Source organism: Ictalurus furcatus, chromosome 23 (genome assembly GCF_023375685.1).
Source record: "Ictalurus furcatus strain D&B chromosome 23, Billie_1.0, whole genome shotgun sequence".
In the NCBI taxonomy this organism is placed as follows: Eukaryota; Metazoa; Chordata; class Actinopteri; order Siluriformes; family Ictaluridae; genus Ictalurus; species Ictalurus furcatus.
Genome location: NC_071277.1, coordinates 13,990,969 through 14,002,323, shown reverse-complemented (window position 1 = coordinate 14,002,323; position 11,355 = coordinate 13,990,969). Strand labels below are relative to the sequence as shown.

Sequence of the window (11,355 nt, the reverse complement as noted above, 5' to 3'; positions counted from 1 at the left end):
AAACATGTTTTGTTTTATCTGCTTACAGAGACACAAACAGGCTTTGTTTCAGGGTTTGACCCTGAAACAAAGCCTGTTTGAACTGTCTCAAATTTATAGGTACATAGAAGTGTATCGTGTTCTGCGCTTCATACACAGTATCTCACAAAAGTGAGTACACCGCTTACATTGTTGTAAATATTTGATTATATCTTTTCATGTGACAACACTGAAGAAATGACACTTTGCTACAATGTAAAGTAGTGAGTGTACAGCTTGTGTAACAGTGTACATTTGCTGTCCCCTCAAAATAACTCAACACACAGCCATTAATGTCTAAACCGCTGGCAACAAATGTGAGTACACCCCTAAGTCAAAATGTCCAAATTGGGCCCAAAGTGTCAATATTTTGTGTGGCCACCATTATTTTCCAGCACTGCCTTAACCCTCTTGGGCATGGAGTTCACCAGAGCTTCACAGGTTGCCACTGGAGTCTTCTTCCACTCCTCCACGACGACATCACGGAGCTGGTGGAGGTTAGAGACCTTGTGCTCCTCCACCTTCCGTTTGAGGATGCCCCACAGATGCTCAATAGGGTTTAGGTCTAGAGACATGCTTGGCCAGTCCATCACCTTCACCCTCAGCTTCTTTAGAAAGACAGTGGTTGTCTTGGAGGTGTGTTTTGGGTCGTTATCATGCTGGAATAGTGCATACTGATCATGCTCTGCTTCAGTATGTCACAGTACACAGTACTCTGCTTGTCTTCAGCAAACTGTTTGCGGGCTTTCTTGTGTATCATCTTTAGAAGAGGCTTCCTTCTGGGACGAACGCCATGCAGACCAATTTGATGCAGTGTGCGGCGTATGGTCTGAGCACTGACAGGCTGACCCCCCACCCCTTCAACCTCTGCAGCAATGCTGGCAGCACTCATATGTCTATTTCCCAAACACAACCTCTGGATATTACGCTGAGCACGTGCACTCAACTTCTTTGGTCGACCATGGCGAGGCCTGTTCTGAGTGGAACCTGTCCTGTTAAACCGCTGTATGGTCTTCGCCACCGTGCTGCAGCTCAGTGTCAGGGTCTTGGCAATCTTCTTATAGCCTAGGCCATCTTTATGTAGAGCAACAATTCTTTTTTTCAGATCCTCAGAGAGTTCTTTGCCATGAGGTGCCATGTTGAACTTCCAGTGACCAGTATGAGGGAGTGTGAGAGCGATGACACCAAATTTAACACACCTGCTTCCCATTCACACCTGAGACCTTGTAACCCTAACAAGTCACATGACACCGGGGAGGGAAAATGGCTAATTGGGCCCAATTTGGACATTTTCACTTAGGGGTGTACTCACATTTGTTGCCAGCGGTTTAGACATTAATGGCTGTGTGTTGAGTTATTTTGAGGGGACAGCAAATTTACACTGTTATACAAGCTGTACACTCACTACTTTACATTGTAGCAAAGTGTCATTTCTTCAGTGTTGTCACATGAAAAGATATAATCAAATATTTACAAAAATGTGAGGGGTGTACACACTTTTGTGAGATACTGTATATAGTAGATGTTCAGCACGAGCGCTCTCATTATTCTATCTTGCTTTCTTCTATCCTGTATTCATCCTTCTGCAATAAACCTTTTTACCTCAGAGGACGAGTCTGCGAGTGTTGTCTAATTTCCATGACACAGGCTAACTTAGTTAAATACTGTATAACCAGTGAACATGAGCAAACTAGCTAAACTTACCTCGACATGCTTTTCAAATGAGATGGAGTTCCTGGCTTCTAGGGTGGCAAAGAAGACACCTCATAAGGCCAGGGATGCTTATCGACACAAGTTCGACACTGCAGCCCGGTGGTTTATCCATATTCAAAGCTATAGCACTAACTACATTGTGTAGCATGAGAAGGTAGAATTCATGAATTAGCACGATTCACAATATTTGTTTCACGATATTTGAAATTTGCGGCCAAAAATGCTTGATTCAAAATTTGCGATTTTTTTTTTCTGGAGAAAACTACTTGCATTGGCGAAATTGCAATTGTATGAAAATTCTTTCGCAGTGATGTTTGTTGCTAAATGAGACCTTTAAGTTGTACTCATGTTTGACGCACGTGAATCAAAGAGGGCTTTGGCTGAACGTGCGTTGTGATGACGTCACTTGATGTGTCTTGGCCCAAATATGTGGAAAATCTGCTGTAATTTTGAAAAACTGCAATACAAGCTCCTCCGAATATTGCTGGAGGGACTGATACGTAGTGTGTACAGTCGTTAGCTGGATGGTGATTTGTAACGAGTACGCATGAAAAATATTATGAGTACATTTGTTTTTCTTTTGAAATGTAATTAAAAGTACAAATATTTAATTACAGCAATACTCAATAAAGTATAAATAATAATATAATGTGTTATTTTATTTAATGTTTCAGACTGAAATAATGACGACTGACCGAGGTGCAGGATTGACTGCAGATCTATAACTGATCTTGTGACAGGAAGCTGGTAGATCTGCATTGATATTAACCACTGTTGCACTCATGCTTGGTACGAATCGTAATCCTGGAATAAACCGTTGTTTGTTCGGGCCGCTAGGCGCTCCACTCTGTAAACAACCCACCATCACCATCGTATAGCATCATAAATAACCCAGGACAGCGGCATTTTTCTTTCCGTTTCCACTCTTACGAACAAAACACGTACACGGACGAACACTCGGCCTGCAGGCTCACCCCTTTCCTCGCCAACAGCACCTAATTGGGCTAAATCTGTGATCTAATTAAACGTCCAATTAGTAAGAGAAGGGCCATTTAGCCGGTGGCGACTGGAAATAATGCGATTGAAAAAACAAACAGAAAATCAATGACAGCGAGGAGAGGGAATGAGCGCTAATCTAGATGGATATGTAACTTGCAGATAGAGATGCCTTGTTCTGCAGGACTGTGTGGGGTGTGTGTGTATGTACATATGTTATTCATTACACACATACTAATCATATTAGTCTGCAAACACATGCTCACACGCACAAAACATTATTGTCTCAGTGCAGTCAGTAAGGGGGATTGCATTATTCTATTAACACGCTCACGCAGCCATAAAAGAATCAGCAGCCCATCAATTATTAACAGCCCACTTAACCTTGGAGATGGTTATGCCTCCCAGAGAAACATTCACTTAGCCCCCCACTTCATCAAATATTAACATCAGGGTCATACTCGTTGTGGAGCCTGGTACATGGCAATGAAGAAAAGTCAGCCAAACGCTCTTCATGCTGAGATTCATACAGTGGCGGCTCCCGTGGTGCTACAATATCTCGTGGCACTGTTTTGACATTCTCCGTAATACCCACTACACCACACTCTTCCAATCTGAGACTTCCAAAGCTACTTAGATGGAAAACAGCATCGTTTCAGGTACAGTATAATACCAATTTGGTGTTATTATTTATTTTTTTTATTATTATTAAACTTCTATAACCTGACCACAGGAAGATGCTAAATGTAGTCATCTCCAGAATTATTGCCACCCTTCACAAAAATTTCATTCATCTTCACAAAATTCATTCATTCTCAGTAACCGCTTCATCCTGTTCCGGATCTTGAGAACACAAGGCAGGAATACACGTTCATTCACATCTAGGGGCAATTAAGAGTGGACAATCCACACAATTACCCTTGCTACGAAACCAGACGTCCAAGAGGCGGAGCCGGACGTGATCCAAATGATCCCATGTCCTGTTTTCGTTGGTCTGAAACTTGTGAGGGAACGACTGTTTATAGATGATGTACGTATAATGTAAGTGTAAGAGTTTTGGCTGTATAACTGCTCTGTGTGGATAGTTTTATTTTTCATTGATTCTTTTTTGTGACTTAAAACTTCTGTGTTCTGTTCTCATTAATGTAATATTTACATTGGTTAATATGCATTTGACTAAATTTGCTATCATTTCCAGCAGAATCCATAGAGTTAGTAACATGTGTGAAAATGTCCAAAGGTGTAATCAAGAAATCGTGTTTTCGTGTGCTCTAAATACATGTGAATCGTTCATTTTAATTAAGAAATCTGAAAGATATCCTTCTAAGAAGAGACACCTTTAAGTAATTTTCCGTAGCGAATAGAGACAGTGCTGTTAAAAGTTAATATGAATATTTAGGCGTGGAAAGTAGGGCTGTGCCGTATCGTATCGTATCGTCCATGATATACAGGTACAATTCCTCCCCATGAACAGTATTGATCATCCCACGTTTGCATGCCGCAACGAAGGCAACTCACACGTAGAACGACAACAAGCATGACGGAAGGCGGAGCTTAGATTATGAATCCTGAAAGTATTGGTGTTTGCATTTTAATTTGTGAATAAAATTCATATCCTATTTTTTAGCCTGCTTAATTGGTATAGTTTAGTATTTGATGATGGTCAGGATTAAGTTTGACATTTTTTTTGGATCAAGACTGCATGCTGATGTGACTTGTGGCCAAAAAGATAGTGTTGAATGTTACTATTTATATGTTTACTGCATAAAATTCTATGAAAAGTTGTGATATAGTTTTAAGTCTATATCGCCCATCCCTTGTGGAAAGTTCCTTGCAATCAGAGTTGGGTTACGCAGATGCTTAAGATGATGTTCTGGAAGGCCCACTCAGATTATTAACATGCCCTGCATGGAGTTCACGCCTCTGAGAGGTGTCCTAAACGGGATTTTTGAACAGCATCTAGACCACCACTTTCAAACACAAGTACCTGCCTTTAAGCCTGAAAACCCTGATTTAATGAGAGGATATAGAAAATATAGAAAATGCACACTGAAGAAAAAAAACAACAACAACAACCCCAAACCAGATCATATTTTTGTTCTTTGGCGTCAAATGTAATAAAACGGAACATAAAAGCAAGAGATAATTTAACAATGAAAAATAAACAAGACTAATACTATGAAGGAGAATATGGCAAACATTCAAATAAAGATCTAGTATGAGTCTAGTATACTAAACTGTTACTAGATTTAGGAGTATAGCCTGTTTATTGCTGCATGAATTGTCCTAGTTGTAATTATCACATTAATCACTGCTTCCACATGAATCATTATTCAGAAGCTTATAAAATAACACTTGTTCCTGCACATCTTATTATTCTTTAATTGTGTATACAGTAGGGACGTCATGATACCAAAAATCTAGTAGTCGGTACCGATACCACCAAAGGTACACGATACTCGATACCAAAGTCAATACCACGGTGTGGTATAAAAATAAAATTTAAAAAATTTAATTAAAAACTCTCCTGGAGGACATCCTCCTCTGGCTGATACTGGCAAATAGAGGGGGGGGGGTGTATTTTAGTTATCAAACACTGTCTGACAATGAGTGGCGGTGCACTCCTAAACGCCTGCGCGTGCACACGCACACGCACACACACACACACCCCTTATACTCTGAATGCAAGCATTAGTTTAAATTCACTGATATGGTGGCAGGCCAAAAAGATTTATTAAAAGCATGAACATTTGAATAATTATTAGTGACATTAGGCTACATTTAGCTGACAGGACACGGGCTGAATGGCGATGCATGGTGGCCCATTAGCACATTAACACATAACTGGCTATCGCTAACATTACATGGAGCATAACAATAGCTGGTTTCATGGCAACAATGCAGCTGCCTCAAACAAATACAATATAGGACTGTCATTCAGGTGCTTCGCCAAATTCCAGGTGTTTCCTCGCTTTGTTTGAAATGAATGACAGCATGGGTTGCACACCAGAAACCAATAGTAGCTTTCCTCTCTTTTCCTCTCAACGAGTCGGGGCGGAGCTAAACTTGTTAAGCTAAGCTAATCTTCTGTAGTTTTTCCCGTGTGCTTGTAGGCGTTCTTGTTCTTCTTCACCACTTGTGGACTGACTAAAACACTTGCGCGTATTTGCTGCCCCCATCAGGTCCGGAAGAATTGCATCCTCGGTACCGCCATTACAACCGGTTCCAACGCTAGTGCAGAAAAACGAGTACCGTCACGTTTTAAGAATGTTGGTACCGACTTGGTACCGAAGTATCGGTTCCCGTGACATCCCTACTATACAGTACATATTAATGCAGTCATGAGATACTAAATCGAGCTCATGAAATTGTAATGTGCGCTTGGAATGTAGCCTATTTTGTCACGCTTTAAATTGACGATTTTTTAGATGTCAAATTAATGAAATCATTCTTGCGCTGTCCTGTAAAGAGAACATGGCCACGGTTTAAAGAAAATGGTGTTCATAGTATTATCCATAATTTAAAAATAAATAAATAAAACACTCCTTGAGATGTACAAGTTAATGTATATGTTACTTGCAAGTCTGGCATTATGCTGGAGGTCGAAATAGTGATGTGTGCAATTTTAGTATTGGTAACTTCGCACTACATGTGACTTTTAAGTTACTAATATTAAGTTCTCCTCCGTACAAAGTCTGGCCATGCAAGAAATACCGCTTAATGTAGTTGTCCTTCAGTCCAATCAAGCTTTAAGCTTTATGATGAATAACTGGGTATGCCACTGAGGGATTTCTTTGCAGGTAAACAGTCACCAGGTATCTAAAATTAGTTTGCTTTGAATAGTTAGAAGAGCTCAGTTGGATGACAACCAACCCACTGACTCTTACCATGATGGAGTACAGGAGGAAACAGGAGGCCTCAACAGATGTTGCCCAGCTCTGTGATCCCTCGCTGGGCTAAGAATCGCTGCAGGTCTCCCTGGCAGCTCTGCTGCACCTTCCTGAGGATCAGAGACAGTGGATAAAACACACACACACACACACACTCTCTCACAAACACCTGCTCTGAGCTAGCCTGCCAAAGCTACTGTTCTGAGTGAATACATTACACTCCACTCTCACATTACAGTCATTATCTGTTTGACCTTTTAAATTCATTTAAATTCAATATTATAAGACCAAAAATATAAATAAATCAGTAAAAACATTAGTTTTTTTCTCTACAGTGTGCTATGACGCTGCGAACATCTACATCAAAAGCAAACCTCAGGAAACTAGTGTATGCTAAATGATGAAATTCCTACTCAGAATTGTGCAACATACAATGCTTTCACATATGTCTAGTGGTCAGGGAAAGCCCGGCTGATTTCACTGCAGCTGAAAAGAAATATATTAATATTTTAAAAAATATTTATACATTTTTACACTGTTACAAAAGCTACCTGACCATCAGGCTCATATGTAGACCTTCCCCAAACTGTTGCTGCAAAGTTGGAAGCACACAAAAGTATGGAATATCTTTGTACGCTGTAGCATTACAATTTCCCTATGAAAGGTACCATGTTCTATGTTGTTTAACACATCTAGATGTAAATATCAGGAGATGAGGGCTGAAATTCTTGTCTATCGTCTCACAATCATCTTTTGATCTCAAAACCCATATAAATTCAGTGTATAGCGAAAACAAAAGAATTGGCCTTGCCGTTCCAATACTTTCAGAGGGGACTGTATATTTTGAAGGAATCATGTTATGTAATGCTTGTAGATGGATTGGAAGCGCAAGTTGAGTTGAGTCCGTCAAACAAAGCTGTGCTTGTAGTTCATGGTGATGTTTCGGCAGATAACTTAAATCTTAGGAGATACACTGGTGGAAGAACACTAAGTCTCACAAGGTTACAAGTACATCAACAGCTTCCTTCCTGAAAAGTCACATGACCAGATAGACACTTGCTGTGTCTCAATTTACGACATAAGTTCCTTTCTCATGATCTCAACACAACAAAAAGCTGTTTTCTCCCGATATAATTTTATCACGAGAAAACCTCACGCCTTGTTAATGGGACGGGTGTTGCATGCATGTTGGCATCTTTGCCATCGCCGTCATACATTTAATAATCGCCGGCTGTAGAGACGGACTTTATCTCCGCATTAAGAGAGAGGGGTGTCCCCTTCTCAAGTGTCGGACATTAGGGCCGCAACTGACGATTATTTTGATGATCGATTAATCTGTCGATTATTTCTTCGATTCATCGATTCGTTGCGTCAACAAGACGATTTTGATTTTCTGTATTTTTTCGGAAAAATTCAACAACTTTATTTCACATTCTGCCCGATGTTGTCCTTCAAACATTGTGTGAATTGAAGGCTATGAAAAAGGTATTAAATGTATGTGTGGGCTATGCTATACACTGTGTAAAGGATTTTTAAAAATATTAACATTGTATTTTGAAAACAAAAAAAAACAACAACTGATTGTCCACAAGCTTTAAAACAGAGGTTAAATCACTATATTAAAAATACTAAAAAAGAAAAAAAAACAGACTAAGTGTTATTGTTACTGTTATTGTGCTTCCTTTCTATTGCGCGCTGTTTGACGCGCATGCGCGGACTCGCGCTCGTTCAGTGAAGTTTAATGGAGACTCGCTCGCTGTCAGGATGAGCCTTTATGTAAAAATGGAAATACAGATTTACAGATAAGGATATAAACGAAAAAATGCCATTTCTGTGCTGAAGAAAATGCTTCTGGAACACATTAAACATCACACGCATCTGTCGCAGCATCTGACACGACAAGCCAGGCTAATACACTTATGAGTTCATTTGAAGCGCTTAATATAAAATACTCTCATGTATCGGACGACCTGGATTGTGCACTTTTCCCTCAGAAGCTCACTCTGTGACCTCCACTGTTTTTCAGATTTGTTTTATTCATAGAAATGTGTTTTTCACCATTATGAAGTGACATCACTGACGGGGTTATCTACACTGACGACACAGACCTGACTAATCCATAATGAAATTCGTTGAGGATTATTTTAATTATCGATTAAAATCATTTTATTGATTAGTTGTTGCAGCCCTATCGGACACTGACGTGGAAGTTGTCAGTCGCTGTTTCAGTTTCAGCGAGTCCCTGATTAGAGTAAAAACGAATTTGTTCATCCATGATGCTGCAGGGTTGCGCGAAGCTTTTGCTGCCTCCAGAACAATCAAAACAACATGTTATGCCGAATACACAGAAAAAATTGAGTCGTGATCACAAGAAAACAAGAAAAGAGAAAAAAAAATTATATATATCTATATATATATATATATATAAATAATTTTTTTTCTCTTTTACATATATATATATATATATATATTTATATATATATATATATATATATATATATATATATATATATATATATATATATATATATATATATAAATATAAAGTGCACGGCTGCTTAGGGCTTCCGTAATCCACTGAGCCGCACTTCAAAACTCTACGGGAAATAGTAGACCATCCGGGTACTTTTTGGGATACTCGTTTCAATATACTACGATTTGGGACACACTAATTCTCAGCTCTACTATTTAGGACGGATAGAAGGCGAATTGAAACGCAACTGCTGAAGTATATAAGGTCAAATCTAACCCATAATGCTGGAATTTCCCTGTTTTCTATTGCATATGCACACTGTTCTGAATATTTCAGCAAAACGAATACTGCAATTTCAGTAGCACTTTTCTGATCTCTTACAAATGCCACACAGATATCCCAGACAAAACAGATACAGTTGTGCCAAAAAGTTTGCATACCCCTTGCAGAATCTGCTAAATCTTAATACTGTTAACAAAATAAGAGGGATCATAAAAATCCCATGTTGATTTTTATTTAGTGCTGCTCTGAATAAGCTATTTCACATAACAGATGTTTACATAAAGTCCACAAGACAAGATAATAGCTGAATTTATTAAAAAAATTACCCTCTTCAAAAGTTTACATACGCTTGATTCTTAATCTTGTGTGTCGTTACCTGGATGATCAGCGACTGTATTTATGTTTTGTGATAGTTGTTCACGAGTCCCGTGTTTGTCCTGAGCAGTTAAACTGCCCACTGTTCTTCAGAAAAATCCTCCAGGTCCTGCACATTCTTTGCTTTTCCAGCATCTTCTGCATATTTGACCCCTTTCCAACAGCAACTATATGATGTTGAGATCCATCTTTTCACACTGAGGACAACTGAGGGACTCGTACACAACTATTACAAACAGCGCAAACATTCACTGATGCTCAAGAAGGCAACATGATACATTAAGAGCCAGGGGGATGTAAACTTTTGAACAGGATGATCGGTGTAAACTTATTATTTCGTTTAAAGATCTTTTTTTTTTTCATTTAGTACTGCCCTTTAGATGCTAAATAAGGTATTTACAAGTCTACCAGAAGACAAAGTAATAACTACACCGATCATCTTGTTCAAAAGTTTACACCCCCCTGGCTCTTAATGTATCGTGTTGCCTTCTTGAGCATCAGTGAATATGTGTACCTTATGTAATAGTTGTGTACGAGTCCCTCAGTTGTCCTCAGTGTGAAAAGATGGATCTCATCATATAGTCGCTGTTGGAAAAGAGTCAAATATGCAGAAGATGCTGGAAAAGCAAAGAATGTGCAGGACCTGGAGGATTTTTCTGAAGAACAGTGGGCAGTTTAACTGCTCAGGACAAACAAAGGACTCATGAACAACTTTCACAAAACATAAATACAGTCGCTGATCATCCAGGTAACACGCATTATTAAGAATCAAGCGTTTGTAAACTTTTGAAAGGGGTAATTTCTATAAATTCAGCTATTATCTTGTCTTGTGGACTTTATGTAAACATCTGTTATGTGAAATAGCTTATTCAGGACAGTACTAAATAAAAAAAAAACAAACGAGATGTTTATGATCCCTCTTATTTTGTTAACAGTATTAAGATTTAATAGATTCTGCAAGGGGTATGCAAACTTTTGGGCACAACTGTATCATAAAAAGTCATTCTGAACTGTCAGAGCACACAATTTCAGATGCAAATCACGGCATCTGGAGGGAAATTAGTAATGTATCACTGCAGCTCAGTAAACACTGATTCACTAAAGTTACACCACGTTTTAACGACACTGTTGTACTGTCAATAAAGAAGGTCGCTCGAGCTCAGTTTGGAAAGCGCATCGTTTCCTGGTTCATCTTGTGTAATGTGTATACTCATGGCTAATAACTCACACGGATGCCAGATTTTCCAGAAAAGAAAACACAGCACGAGTTTCTCTGTAGCCTGAAAGGTGATGCAACTTACCTCATTCAAGATGAAACCCGAGTAGCTTTATGTGACTGCACGCATCATCGCGCGCACTGTAAAAACATTCACACTTCCTTCATTGCTTTAGCCCTTTTCGGTAGGATTTGGGCTAAAAACAGACCGCTAAAACTTTTTTTCTCCCCCCATACTGCAAACACATCTGGAGCATTTTAGAAAAACTACAAGTACCGAAGAAATGCGAGTTCCGTGTGTGGAGTAGATTTGGATTTGTAGTTCACATGCTGCCTTATTGAATACGGAATCAGGTTTAATAAACTACATTTCCCATAATGCATGTGTGGAC

The 11,355-nt window shown here is 39.2% G+C and overlaps 1 protein-coding gene across 5 annotated transcripts in view; it reads right to left on the bottom strand.

The window, feature by feature from the left end:
• Positions 1-11,354, bottom strand: part of invs (inversin) — a 48,051-nt gene extending 36,697 nt beyond the window's left edge. For all 5 annotated transcript variants that reach the window (XM_053611944.1, XM_053611947.1, XM_053611948.1 and 2 more), the window contains exons 1-2: positions 11,049-11,354; positions 6,615-6,727 (exon numbers count right to left, since the gene is read on the bottom strand). In XM_053611944.1, the coding sequence (XP_053467919.1) occupies positions 6,615-6,617 (3 nt within the window). In that variant the 5' untranslated portion in view covers positions 6,618-6,727; positions 11,049-11,354. The remainder of the gene's footprint in view (positions 1-6,614; positions 6,728-11,048) is intronic.
• Position 11,355: the final 1 nt, after the last annotated feature.